General features: G+C 39.6%; 2 protein-coding genes across 20 annotated transcripts in view; one reads left to right on the forward strand and one right to left on the reverse strand.

Moving 5' to 3' along the window:
• The window catches only part of LOC308195587 (uncharacterized protein), a 63,345-nt gene extending 52,257 nt beyond the window's left edge, over positions 1-11,088 (forward strand). For all 18 annotated transcript variants that reach the window (XR_013951625.1, XR_013951626.1, XR_013951627.1 and 15 more), the window contains 5 exons: positions 848-958; positions 2,633-2,727; positions 3,820-3,937; positions 6,614-6,792; positions 10,952-11,088. Coding sequence is in view for 1 of the 18 variants with exons in the window: in XM_080593329.1 (XP_080449455.1) it covers positions 848-958; positions 2,633-2,663 (142 nt within the window). In the remaining 17 variants the exon portion in view is untranslated. The remainder of the gene's footprint in view (positions 1-847; positions 959-2,632; positions 2,728-3,819; positions 3,938-6,613; positions 6,793-10,951) is intronic.
• Positions 4,831-14,424, reverse strand: part of SWAP70 (switching B cell complex subunit SWAP70) — a 41,619-nt gene continuing 32,025 nt past the window's right edge. The window contains exons 8-13 of one of the 2 annotated variants that reach the window (XM_080593315.1): positions 12,095-12,202; positions 10,410-10,576; positions 9,457-9,655; positions 7,760-7,856; positions 6,578-6,692; positions 4,831-5,954 (exon numbers count right to left, since the gene is read on the reverse strand). In XM_080593315.1, the coding sequence (XP_080449441.1) occupies positions 6,583-6,692; positions 7,760-7,856; positions 9,457-9,655; positions 10,410-10,576; positions 12,095-12,202 (681 nt within the window). In that variant the 3' untranslated portion in view covers positions 4,831-5,954; positions 6,578-6,582. Of the gene's footprint in view, positions 6,693-7,759; positions 7,857-9,456; positions 9,656-10,409; positions 10,577-12,094; positions 12,203-14,424 lie in introns of both variants that reach the window. The other variant, XM_080593314.1, reaches the window with a different exon arrangement.

The following is a 14,424-nucleotide window of genomic DNA, read 5'->3' on the forward strand; positions in this document are numbered from 1 at the left end:
GTACGGCTACATTGCAAGACCAGCAACCAGTCATTTATGTGATTTATGCCTCACTGCCTCCACTTTCCACACGGTACAAGAACAGGGACAGAGGAAGTGTGGAGAGCCCTTTGCTTAGTCATGCTGGGGTTAAGCCAACGGGAAGCCTGTGTGGACTAGCATGAGGGGATAGTGGCTCCCAGCAGGGTCCCAGTGGGGTGCCTGGGGACTCTGTGGGTAGGACTGTGCCACCAGCAGACACATGGGGAGTGGGGCTCCAGGGCCATGGCAGCTTGGAGTGATCGTCATCTCTGGCCATACATCTCATCTGCCCAGGCTGCTCCATGGGCCAGCAGCAACCCACCGGGCATTTGCAGCCCCTGTGAGCAGGCAAAGTCCATGCTAATACAAAGCAGAAAATGCAGAAGATGCCACCTGCGTGCCTGCAAAGATCAGTCCCACACCAAGTGTGCAGGCCCTGCAGCCCCACTCAGCTTTTCGGGGGGAACCTGTGTTACAGCAGGCTGTGCCTCCCTAGCATCACTTCCCACCTTTCTGTGGCTTCTTTCTGGGAAAAAAGCAGCTCAGGGCCAACATATTCTTTCTGGCAGGGGCAGCAGTCAGGGGAAACTCGGCTGTGAAATGGGGCATGCTCCTCCCTCACAGACATACGTGGCAGTTGATTTCATGGCTGGGAAAAAGCAGAACACCCCAATGTGTCCCTGGCAAAGGAGGCAGTTGGGAAAATGCAACCTCAGGTTCCTCCAAATTGAAGATTTCAGTCCAAGCTATGCCATAAGATGAAATCTCTAAAGGTTTCTAAGCAGAGTCTGTCCTTAAACATGTTTTTAAATGCTTTTTTACACAGGGCTGAGGAACCAGTGCCCCAGATGACCTGGACTCCCCAGCACTTGTGCAATGTGTCAGAGATGAGCATCATGAGCCTCTTTGAAGCAGAAAGAGAAACCCCTGTACTCTGGTAGGCATTGAAACAGCTTATAAATGACAACACTGGGGAAGCCTGGGCTTTTGAAACTGTCTCACAGCAACGTTCAAGTTTTAAATTCCCATCTGAGATATTCATGTGTTCTAATTAGATTTGTTGGTCAGGTTAAGTGAGAGGACACAGGTTCCTTGTTCAAGGATACAGATAAGAGCAACCAACACAAGCTTGTGCAAATTGCACTCATACATACTCAAAACCACCCTCCTAGGTTCCCCACGTCAGCATCTGTACAGCATGAGCAAATCACTTGTGTGCTTAGAAAACAGGCAATAGGAATAACAGCAGAAAGGCACTTGCGTGAAGATACGAGGCCCAGTTACATGTGGTGTAACTGTGGCAAGCAGCTCTATTAATTTTATAACAGTGTATAAAGCTGGTGATAGAGCAAGTTCCTTTGATAGGCAAAAGAGCTATGTGAGCAGTGAGCACACTGATGAAAGTAGAAAGGATGGGTTATTTTGCATGCTTGTTTGATTTTTTTAATGAATTGAAAATAATGGCCAGAGGGAGAATGGGAGTGCAGTTGTTCTGTTTTTTTGTTTGTTTGCTTTGTTTTCTTTTTATCAACATATCAACCAAAAAGGTTGGACATCATTGTGCTTAGGGACATGGTTTAGTGGGTGATATTGGTGGTAGGGGGGATGGTTGAACTAGATGATCTTGGAGGTCTTATCCAACCTTAATGATTCTATGATTCTGCCCAGCCAGTCACTGGCTTTCTGTCTGACTAGCTGCTCATGTCCTGTTACATTACCTCTGCCCATTAGGCTAAATATGAGAAATCAGGGGCAAGAGGGGCTCTCATCAAGGGGCCTTTCTAGGATTGTGCTTGTAGGTGTCATTAAATTTCCCTTCTAAGGCTTTTCAGGATGTGTTTTTTTTCGTGATCTTTTGTATCGTATTGTTCCAACTTTAATATCTTTTGGAGGGGAGAAGCAGCCACCACTTTCCAAATCTTTTCATTTTAAGTGCTAAAACAACCACTGGCCTTGCCATTATTTCAAAGGTTGCCCAGTTTTGACATAGATAATGCTATTCTGTACTTTTGCTTCCTTGGCATTTCGAACTGGTTAACATGCACATTGAGACTCAGAGTGTAAAAGTTACTACCTCTAAATTCATGTAGTGTTACAAACTTTCTCTTTGTGTTTTATTCTGGGACTCCTGAAGTACTTTGTGATCACATTAGCAGTAACAGGAGTCCCTAAGACAAGGTGTCTGCATGGCTGCTTATCCTGCCAGGTGGGGAGCCCCCAAAGTGTGTTTTAAAAGTGCATTTTTATCCTGCATGTCAATGAGCAGTGTTCAGTAGGATGAGAGCCAACAGGGTGAGGGTAAAGGATAAATTAGGTATGTACACAAGGCATCTGGGAAAACCTTATTTACAGGCAAGTAACCTTCCTTACATGTTTCTCCTTGACCCTGGCCTTACTCTCTAGCAGAGCCATATGGCAGCTTCAGCTTTGCACTGTAGCTGAGAGCTCACTGAATGATGTATCTGCATGCCTCATCCTTCCTCAGTACAGTGGTGGGTTTGTTTGTTTGTTGTTGTTTTGTTTTAATATTTGTGATTTAGCTTTAAGGCTCTGAACATATTTATCCTCAGATAATGGTAACACTCATGTTGTAAAATCTTTTTTTTCCTAGGACAACTCTGGGATCATGTACACTGAGCTGAGATGGCAGAACTAAAGTAGCTCATGAAGTCGAGGATGGCAGAACACAACGGTGATGGCAGCAAGGTAATCATAATACAGCAGCACTGGGTCACTTACCAGTTCTTCGGCCATTGTACATCATTGCTCTTGTAAATGTCTGTTGGAGTTGCTGAAGGGGAATGAAGCAGAAGCATGGTTTTTCACTGTCTCAGGATGGTCACAGTGTAAAACTGCTGTTAATAATGCTAGCTGGGGAAGCTGAGATGCTTAAGGGCTGAACTACCACCAGATGGCAGCTGAAGTCCAAATATGAGACCGGCCCCAGAGCCGCCGCGGTTTGCTAAGGGCCGCCTGCCACCACTGCCATGCCCAGCGGGCAGCCTGATACAAAGTCCCAGCAGGGTACAGCCAGATAAGGAGCTCTGGGGCCTCCCACCTTGAGTTGAGAACATTAATTAAAAAAAAAAAAAAAAAAAAGGCAGCCACAGTTAGTAACTAATAGGCATGGTGCAGCCAGAGTTGGAAAGTCCCTAGCTGAAGGGGGGGGGGGGCAGGGGGGGCGGGCGGGACTAAAATCTTTCTAGTGTTGCAGGAGTTTTTTCATTCCATTAGTGACAAATTTATGGCACTTTTTAATCCCTCTCTTTTGTTCCCTTTACCTAGCACAGAGCAGTAATTTCGTACTTGCTACATGACAAATAGAATTCATTTCCTAGGGTACCCACTGGTGTATTAGCCACACACACTTTTTTTTTTTTTCCTCTCTCAAAAATTATTTACCTAAAAATGCTTTATTTAATCAAGATAAAATTCGGTGCAATTATTTTCAGCTCACTTGTACCGAGATAGATGGTGTGGCTACTCTTCCACAAGGAACTGCAAGCCTGAACATTTTTTTTGTTTTGTTTTGTTTTAAATCCCCCCCCATTCACATCCCACCCCTTGGAACTCCCCAGGATACAGATAGTGTCCTAACACAATGTTGCTTCACCATATAGGCTGTGCATACAGGAAAGGTAAACTGAAGTAATAAGAGTTGCTGGAAACCTGCCTGTTACAGTTTGGGAATGAGGAAAAGTAGAAGTCTCATACACCAGCACCATAAATGGTCACAGAGCAAAAATCCTGTCGTGGCTTGGGAGAAAAGAAGACTGATACTGTGCTATTGTTTTGCAGGATGTTCTTCCATCAGCAGAAGGTAAACCAGAACTGGGCAGACAGGATTAAGCCTTCCAGCACATTGTACTGAGGCATCAAGAACAGAAGAAACAGCATCCTACTGGTTTCTGCACAGGTAAATCTGCTGTGTATGAGCGACACTAGATTTTTGCAAGGCATGTTTCAGGGATGGCACAGACACTTACTTAGCATCACATTTCATTGAGGAGAGCCTCTCCGTGATCCGACTTATTTCTCTCTTGGAGTAAGAATGCTGTAACCTCAGGGCTCACCAGAAATGATCATGCACCAGTAGGCTGTGGGTTGTTTTTCCATACTGCGCTGGTTCATGAGATGTGGTGACACTGACTCACAGCACTGCTCTCTCTTTGAGCAGTATGTTTGGGGTGTAGCTTTAATGGACTTATTCTAAAGTGGAATTTTTAGCTCTAAATGCAATTGGTCAGCTTTTAAGTCCCTTCCCTCCCCCCCCCCCCCCCTTTACTGTGCAACACTTCACACAAAGCGTTTCCTTAATTTGTCAGAGCAAGTGGGGATAACAAAATTAACAGATTTGGCTCATTTCCTCATCTAATAGCAACTAAGAAAAAATGAAATATGTGGATGACATTTTAGTTAAGGGCCTGTTTTGCCTGCAGAGGCACATGTCTATATGTGCCATCATACCCTAACTGCAGCCATTTTCATTAACTCACTAATAAGAGGAAGTATAAATTAATTTCCCATCTGCCATGCTTTGCATTTCAGAAATTACCTAAACTGCACCCTCAAAATACTGTTACTGACTGCTGCTGTTTAACATATGTTCATATTTAATGTGGCTTAGAGTATAATGATTCTGACATAAGTGTTGCTATTCTTAAGATATACTGTCTCTATGACTACTGCTGTTATGGCTTTAAACCAAATCCCATTGGTCATACTATTAAGGGTATATTTGTTCCACCAACGTGGAAAGAAACCGATGCAAAAAGAAACCCAAAAGAAACCGATACAAAAAGCCAGCAGTTCATTCAGAAATGTAAATGACTTCGTATTACTTTATTAAATAGCCAATTCTAAAGAACAGTAACAAATATGAAAACATGCATCATTTGGTGTTTTTTTAAAAAATACGTGTCCAAAACAAAGACTGTTAGAAAAATTAAAAAGTTTTAGGCCCAAGGCACCTTCTTCTTTCCACATAAAAGGTGTTGGGTAGTTATAAATACTGTTCCACCTCCTTTAGCAAAGTTTAACAATGTATACATTAGTATTTCCATTACAGTTTTTTTTCACATTTCATTGTAAACAAAATCAATTTTAAAAAATGCCTTGTTAGCAAGCTTAAGGAACTATTGCTGTCCTGTACAGTAAATACAAATAGGAAGAGCCTCAATTTACCTTCCATTTTAATCAGTACTCCATCTACCAAAACATTAAAGATTTCAATTAGTATAAAAATATAATTAAAGACCAAATGACTGCAAAGATTCAGTATTTCAGTGAGTCTTAGTTAACAGGCAAATAAAATGCTATGGAATTCCAAATCTGAAGTTTGTTTCTGTACAGCTTCTGCTCTTCTGAGAGCTGAGTATCACAATGGTGTATACAAATGCACTGGTTATCCATTAGAAACAGTCACTTTTTATTTACCACAAATAATTTAGCATTTAGCTGAACTAAAAAGCACGTGCTAAAAGATGGTTTTCCATGTTTTGTGTATGTACAGAGGTCAAAGCTAATTAACAAACCACTTCAATGGGCACCTGCTCTTTGCAAGGCAGGACTTCCTCTTGCATTACATTTTGGAATCTGGCCTCCAATAAAGAATAAGACAAAACAGAGCGCTGCATCTATAGCAATGGTAATTGTATAATCAAATTTCTTGCATAAACATGGCCAAATATCATCTGCATCAAGGCTTGTACATACCATCAAGTTCCATTCATCCACTTCAGAAATCTGTAAGTCAAAACTGTACATCTTTTAAACCATGAACCGAAAGCATTATGGTTTTCTAAGCTCTGATTTTTTTTAAGCACTTCTCAAGTACGAGGCAGTAACAAGCTCAATCTTGCATGACCGCTTTTTCCAAACGTTTTACAGCGGCATTTTGAACATACCTATTTCCAATTCTTTTGTTTGGATTCCTGCAAACAAAGGACACACAAATCAGACCAGCCAGGAAACAGCAGCAACAGGCACCCAGTGATGTCAGCCTACTCTCAGTAGAGAAGAAGATATTAAGCACTAACCCCACATGTGAAGAGCAACAGGCACATACAGAAAAATGAAAGGAGACTAAAAGAAAGGAAAGGTAGTGCTCTGTCTCAGAGTTGGACAGAACCTTCAGGATTGACTTAGCCTGGGCTTAAATTATTACTAACTGAACCAATATAACAATTGTTTCCCTTGCTTTTCGGAATGAAAATGATGCTGCCTGAATGGTTAGATGCTGTCAGATTGTTACAGGCTAGTATAGAAACAATACTGTCAAAGGCTACATTTGAATAAAAATCTTGAGTTGAAAAGTTTTGTATGAAAGAACAAAGTATCTGAAAACGTGAAGGAAAACAGCAAGTACTGTCAGACACCACACATTATAGTTACTGAGCCCTTAGTAGATACTCCTATGTGGTAAACGGTATTTCCTTTTTAGAAAGACCCAACCTGCTGGGTAAACTAAGATCTTCAAAAGAGCAATAATGAGCTGTTCTGTGCAAAGCAGAATGAACAAAGGTGGGCTTCTGTTCACAAATGGTATGTCAGCTACCGTTGTTACTCAGAAGTGGCTTTCTTCCCTTTCCAGCTCTTTTGTCTTTGCTCCAGTTCTGCTTCAGTGAAGGCTGCCGGGCCCCAGTTTGTGATTAAGTGAGGATTCTTGGAACCTGGAAGACAAAGTGCAATACTTGAAACAGGCATTTCCGACAGTAACATCACTCACACACCATCAGTGGGGCAGAGTTGGAGTTGCCACAGGATGATTCTGTAAGTGCTGTCTCTTCTGTGACTGGAATCCCTCTCAAAGGTGGCCTCCCTAACTGAGGAGGGAGGAATGCCTGGGACACAGTCAGTGAAGGTGCTTAGTGTGAAAAGTTCTCAACTGCTGCCACCTTTGGCATCTTTATCTCCAATTGCCCCTGCAAAATAGTTGTATAGAAGTAACTGTTTTCTGTTATTCTTGCTGTTAAAGATGTCCCTAAGGGAAAGCAATCTCTCCAGCACAGCATCACAAAGACACTTTCCTGTAAGGCTGGCATGGTATTAATTAAGCTAAAAAGTTAAACTTTTTCTAAAAATCCAGTAAATATTTTAGATACCTTTACTTTGTGGTTTTGGCAATCAGCATTTAGGCTAATTGCATTAAACACCCAAAAATGCAATGTTCAGGTAGATCCTTGTGTTGTTTAAAAATAAATAAGTAAAAATTTAAAAAATAAATAGTTTTAGCAGGGACAGTAAAGACTTGAAAGTTTCTTATGTTTAATTTTGCTCAGATTTCAACACATCCTAGGTATGAGGCTTTAATACTAATTAATCCTTCTCTCAAGCAACTATGAGCCTGTATTTGTTCCCACCATCATCATTAAATTTATTTCAAACAAAACCAAATCCTCAGGGGGCACTAATCTTATCAGTAAAGATACTGCAGTGCTTACACTATACCGCACAAAACGTATTTTGAAGGTCTGGTGCCAACAGTGTTTTCATAATGCATTATATTGCAGAGTTGCAAACTTTTTTTTTCTCTATTTGGGTTCTGAATGCAGAACAATTCTTCCATTCTGAGGGAAGACCTATTATGATCAGCAATTCTGACAAATGTAGTAGTTATAGGCTGTAGTGAAACCAGTAAGCTACAAGAAAAGGCAGACTTCAATAAATAGCTAAGTGATGCAAGTATATGAGATGGAATTAATACAGTGTTTTTGTTATTTTTCTGTTGATAACATACCTGGCTCTATTAGTCGAATTAATCCCTCATGATGAGCTACTTTATCTTTCCAAGTCTTGGTGTTATTAGCTGCTGTTTCCAACTTCTTTTTAACCTCCTGAAATAAAATAGAGCCCATTTGCAAACAAGAACAACTTAATTTATATAAAAAGACAATGCCTCCTTTTAAACCTAAAGACTGTACAATACTATGTCAGCCTGCCCTCTGTTTAGTATAGACAGGACCATTTCATTTCAGATTAACATTTTAACTATTACAGTCAGTCACTAACGGTATAAAAGCAAGCCCTCAAACCAGGTTTTATAAGATTGTCTAGCTGCACAGTTAGGGTTAGTCTTCATGAAGACTGAAAACACACACAAACTATAGTTTCAAATTAGAGACTATCTAGAACTACTATGTTCTGATCTACAATGTTCTAGCGGACATTACAATAAATCATAAAACATAAGCTAGGAAATGGACCACTGCTGATAGCCCAAGCACGGAAGAAGTATTCTTCTGTCTAAATTGGTCTTTTGGTCAATTGCAAACGTAAGACTAGAATGTTTAACGATTTCTAAAATATTATGTCAATTATTGCAGTGACCTACTCCACCATTTCTCTTCTGATTTTCTTGTTTGTTTTGTAAGTGTAGTATATTCCAGATGTTTAGATAACAGTAGATGTATTCTGGATGTCTAGATAACAGTGGTATTTTATTTTATGTACAAAAAGCCTGGGATGTCATTTAAAAAAAAAGTTGAGTATTACCTGAAAGCAACTCTACTGATTGTGCCAGATGTAACACCAACACAGTAAGTTGTAAAATGGGCAAAAAATACTCCATCTGGGCCTGTTCTTGTAGTCGCTGCAGTATTCTGTGCTGGTCAAGACAGCTCAATAGTTTGTCCTTCACAGAACTCATTCCAAGGGCACAGAAGACAGCATAAACACACTCCCAAGTTAAACAGATATCTAGCTGTGTTTTGTTTCCTGACCTAAACAGATGCAGGATTAATACCTCCCTAGCCATAGAAAGTATGTAGAAATTCAGTCTCTGTAGTCACTGGATTCTGATAAATTCTTTATATTTATTCCATGAACACAGCTACTGGCCTACACCAAAAACGCTCAGTGGAACAGAGAACAGCCCTGACACTTGGGACACCAGGCACTGCTGAATTTGAGAATTCATTTGACAAAACTCCATTTGAGAATCTGGACTAATTCCTAGCTATCCTTGACATAATTCAGTGCTTAAATACCTTTTTAAGGAGCAAGGGCTTACAGTAGCACATCAATTTTTGTCTGTAGAAGACAATATTGCCCCATTAAATTATCAAAACATTGCAAGGATAACTAATTCAAAAGTATAAGGCATTGGGTTATGACAGCAACAGGACTGCACATGGATAGTTAGTCTATAGCATAAGACAAATGTATACAGAATATTTCAGGATATGATCAAGCTGGCTTGCATGTGAATTGGGATAAAATAATAAAGGGGGGGGTATGTCTGAAACCTATCCTCTTCCTCAAATATATCTACTGATCTGGGGGGAAAAAAAGAAAAAGACATAACTATCCTAGCTCTACTTAAAAATCTTTTGTTTACTAATCTTTAAACAAGCATGAAATGGACAAACTTCAAATTCAGTTAAACTACTGCACATCCAGCTAAGCATGAGAGTTAAGATAAACAGAACAGCTCACCTCATATTGCTCAAGGGCCTCCTTCCTTTCCAGTTCAAGCTGTTCCAGTTGCTGCATAGCAACTTGAAGAGCCCGTTCCTTTATCATTCTCTGGTTTTCTAGCTCTTGCTTCTCTGCTTCTGTCATCTGAATGGTCTGCTGCTGCTGCAAGTGCCATTTTTCCAGTTCAGCTCTCTTTGCTGACTCTTCTTCCAGTAATCTGCAATGGGGATTGAGATGTTAACTGCACTTTAAAGTAAGCTGTATCCATCATGTAGCATACACAGAGGAAAGCCAAGCTAATTATTGAGGAAAAAAAAACAAAACAAAACCACTCAGAAAGGAGGGAAAAAATTACTGCTTCTTGGCTTGTATTCAGTGTAACACTGAAAATCATGCCAGAAGTGCAAGCAGACTCACTGCTACAAAGGGCTATTCAGAAAATGTAGTCGATAATGCAAACGCACAACACTGAAAACCACAGAAGAAACAAACGTGCATGAGTTATCTTAACTGTCTTAGGAGGACTGACTATATGAAGAAAGAAATCACACTAAACGAAGCCCATATGAGTAAGAGAAGACTTAACCTTTTATCAGTTAAAATTTAAACCTGTGATAAAATGTAACAGCAAGTCATATTTACAGTTAGTGCTTTATAAAACATAACAAAGTTTGTACAGAATGATCTCAATTTTGGATGTGTGGACAGGCACAATGCCTGATGAAAAATAAGTGAGCCTGCTCTTCTGGAATTGCTTGCATTTTGAACACTTTGCTGGGAGGCAAGACTAGCTTAAAGTGCAAAGATGGTAGATATTTTTTTCTTAAGATCTGAAGGCTAAAGGTGATATTTATGGTTTTCATATATGTTTCGATTAGCAGGGGTAATGCTCAGCAATCTTTAAAAGTAGAATACAGTTGTTTAATATTGCAGTGAAACAGAAATAAGTCACTACTAGGTAAAATGCATACCTGGCTTGAAGTTTCCTTACAGTTTCTTCATCTTGACGTGCCTGTTTTTCAACCTCCAAAGCTTCCTGTAGCTGCTTATACATTTCTTCCAGCTCACGTACTCTCTGTAAATACTGTTCCAGTTCAGATGACTTCTGAGCGACTTGCTCTTCCATTTTTTGTCTCACCTAGCAAAGTAAATTGAGGACACACATGAGCTACCATTCCATTCAGGTTTCCAATATTGAAGGAATTACCAGGTTTCTCTCTGATAGCATTTTCAGAGAGACCTTTTCCTGCTACCAGCAGAGCAGAACTGATAAAATTGAGTCAAGATTTGTAGCTGTGTAACTAAGAAAGTAAGGAAGAAAAAAACCGTGGTCACTTACATTGGCCTACTGCATGCTGCACAGGATTTGTACAGTGGTTTAAACCTATCTTCAATCAGTTTGATCGCATCACTTGATTTACAAGTACACACTAAACTGAAGGAAGAAAAAGCTTGTAGAGTGTCTAGACACAAAGATCAAGCTCATTTAATTACACTCAACTTGTTTCCTCAGGCAAGTCCTCCCTTGGCAGTAGCAGATTTCACACATATCTGGATGCTGGCACTGCAACTTGAGACGTCAAAGGTTGGACACCAGCTAGGGATCTTGGCTTTGCTAAGAGAAGAGCAACTATAACAAAAGAGTGAAGGTAAGTGGTAGAGGAAGGTGAAAGAGAAGCTGAATGTCCATGGTCATTCAGCCTCTGATCTGATTTCCCCTGTTTCACTGACCAGAGCAGGAAACTAGGGGTGATGTGGCACCAGAGCCGACCGTCCTGTTTGGCTCACACTGTCGTTGAACTGAGGGGGGATAAAGCACCAAAACCTCAGCATTTAGTAATACGTAACATTTACTTCACAGAAGATAAGCAGTGCTCCTTAAGTCAGCAAAAAAAAAAAGCTTGTTTCAAGTGTGATAGGATGGCCTGTCCTGCTCCACTGCTCAGTGGACTGCTTTCCCTCAGCTAACCTAAATCCCACTGACCCAGAAAGCGAGCGTATTCAACAATTCACACTCATCCCATAAAGTACCACTGCACGTGCATTTGTCCTGAGATGTTCCATTACATCAGCCTATTTCTACTTCTTTTCTGCAGCTGACAGAAGAACTTATTATACCAGACAAAACCCTTGAAGATCAAAAATAAGTTGTTCTATAAATCCTTGGCATGATATGCCGTGCAGCATTTTAAAGCTGCAGTTTTTCTTTAATGTTGCATGTGTATAAATACAAAAGAATGAACAGTATAAAAAAAGAACAGTTTGGGGAATATAATCAACTCAGAAAATTCCTAAAATACACTTTAATTATACCTTTGTATGTGTTATATGAATATACAAAACGAACCAGTCTCAAGTTCTTCATCCCTGAAAACTGCAGTCTTCAGTCTGTGTTTTATCTTGTAAACAGTTCATTCTATTCATGATTTTCCAATAATATTTAAGCTCTGATTGCTATACAAATTGTAGGCAGGGTGTTTCAATTCTTTTTTCACTACTAAATATATTTTATGTCTCTAGTAAATGTAATGCAGACTGCACTCAACTTCCTGCAAATTCTGCTGAAACCTTTCAGTGATTGCCTATGAGGGAAGTCATTGCTGAAAGCGCTGCTCACTATGTGGAATTATAGCAAAAAGCCATGTGCACTACTCACCATTTTTTCTCTCTCCAGCTCCAGACTGAAGCGATCTTGTAACTCAACTTGAGTCTGAAGTCTTTTCTTTTCCTCCTCTGCAGCACGTGCAGCTGCTGCTTCCAGTTGCTGGAATACAAAGAAGGATCAAGAAAAGAAGGAAAAAACAATTTGTAAAAACTAAGCCATTTGGGGGAAATTGAATTTAATTATTTTTATTTAAAAGGAAGAAGCTTTCAAAAGTATTACAGTGCCAACTGTTTGTTTTTTCTTAAACTCTCTGAGGTTACTGTCAACCTCCAAATATAATTTTTAGTCTTATTGCAAGACAATTTTCAATTTACAAATGAAAAATCAATTATCAGATTTCCTCCAAGTTTCCTTTGAGTTCTACTTTGCAAAACCAATAGAAATGACTGTATTTCCTTCTCTATCTCACACAGGATATAAAACTATTACAGAAAACCACATTCCAGGCAGGACTGCACAAGAGTTACAACAGTGAAAACATGACAGCATATATAGTGTTCATACAGAAACAGAAGTGAGACATACTAAATTGCCATGGGAATGCAGAAGTGCCACAAAGGTTGATTATAATAAAGCAATTGTGCTATCATGAATCACAATCCCTTTAACATCCCCTAAATTGCCATGTAAGGTAAATGAAATTATAGTCAGTAACTACCATTTGAACATTAGGGGGGAAAAATATCCTCAGAACTACAGACATGTAAACAGCTGCTGGTGCCGTCCTGACTTCTTGCAACTTATTTAACATTTTTTTGCATCAAGATGCAAATAAATAGATGCAAATAAATAAGATACAAATAAAGAGATAGCCATTGCATTTTTTCCTTTCATCTAGGCTTCAATAGTGTGTATGTTTAGAATGCTTAGAAGGTTAGAAATGTACAAGTACTAGTCAAAGCATTAACAGCACTGAAAACAAAATAATTCTTTCACAGATTTTTCCAGAGATCAGATTCTGTACAGAAAACAAGCACCCTTTTGTAATATGCCAGGCTGGTGAATTTGCTTCCACAGACCCTCAGTAAGAGAGGGATACCGTTCATTTTTCAGTATTTGGGATGGTCCAACACTTAAATCATTTTCCTCTCACACAACCTATGTGAACTAATCAGAGACCTAAACAACTAAAACTGCCAAGCCAAAACTCAAAGTAATTCCTTTAAGTGCTAATCCCATTCTAGCCTAAAATAGATGGGGAGAAGGGCAGAAAGCTCCTAGTTTCTCTTTTTAAGCCATAGAACATAGTACAGAAATGTTCTCCTTTGAAAGGCTAAAAATTACGCTACAAGTCTTTTAGAAGTATTATTCCTCTTCTGTAATTGGTAAGCATATAATTGGGGTCAAACTTAAGATGCTGTTTAAGTGAAATTTCCTTTTGATTTCCTTCCCCACCTTCAAATTAAATAAACATTGCCAATACTGAACTGCAATGGCAAATGACCCCTTGAGGTAACCAGCAAGAGTAGGTGCTAGGCTTTTGCCAGCCAGTTCAACAAGAAAATACACATTTGTCCACTCTTATCTCTTATCAGCAGTTTCCTGTTTAGTTCATGTCAGATCACATCAGCTGCTGGCTGGTAAGGTTACTGGCTATTCATGACAACTAGGGAAAAGTTGCAAAATGTGAGAACGGGGGGGGGAGTGTCAACAAGAACACATCATTGCAGGAGGAGTTAAGGAGTTAGCACAGTCTCTGAGTTCTATTCAAGACTCCAAATTGAAAGAGTACACAAGGCTTGTGCATGCTCTCTTGGTACAAAAAAACTTACCTTTCAGTCTATTCAGCATGCATTTCTCAAAATTCCATTTCAAGATATGAAAAAAACAACTATTTTAGACAAAGGAGCTTATTCTTCTGAAATTTTTAAGTGCAGGAGCTATCAAGATAAAAGCCAGTCTTGGGATGCACTTTGGCAGCTGCTATGCAAGTGCTGGCTCTCACCCATCAGGAGCAAATTGAACTTTAGAGAACAATACAGTTTCCTGAACCATTCACAAAGCCTTTTCCTTGAAGATTACTTTTTAAGAAACAAAAACAAAACAAAACAACAACAAAAACTAATCAAACAGTTTAAATTCTTCCAGCATAGCAGCTCCCCAATAATTCATGTCAGAGACTAAATTATCTTCCACCCTGTAGTTTACCTGTTGTGATTTCAGCAACACTCCCTGCCACCTGTCAACATCTTACTGCTCCTTTGGGGTTGCTCTCATGTCATCTTCCCCCACTTTATCTCCATGAAGTAAACTCAACACAGAAAGTCATCCTTATGATTTCTGTTAACAGGCATTATTACCAGTAACTTGTAGGTAAACAC

This window comes from Anser brachyrhynchus (genome assembly GCF_964034855.1).
Source record: "Anser brachyrhynchus genome assembly, chromosome: 5".
In the NCBI taxonomy this organism is placed as follows: domain Eukaryota; kingdom Metazoa; phylum Chordata; class Aves; order Anseriformes; family Anatidae; genus Anser; species Anser brachyrhynchus.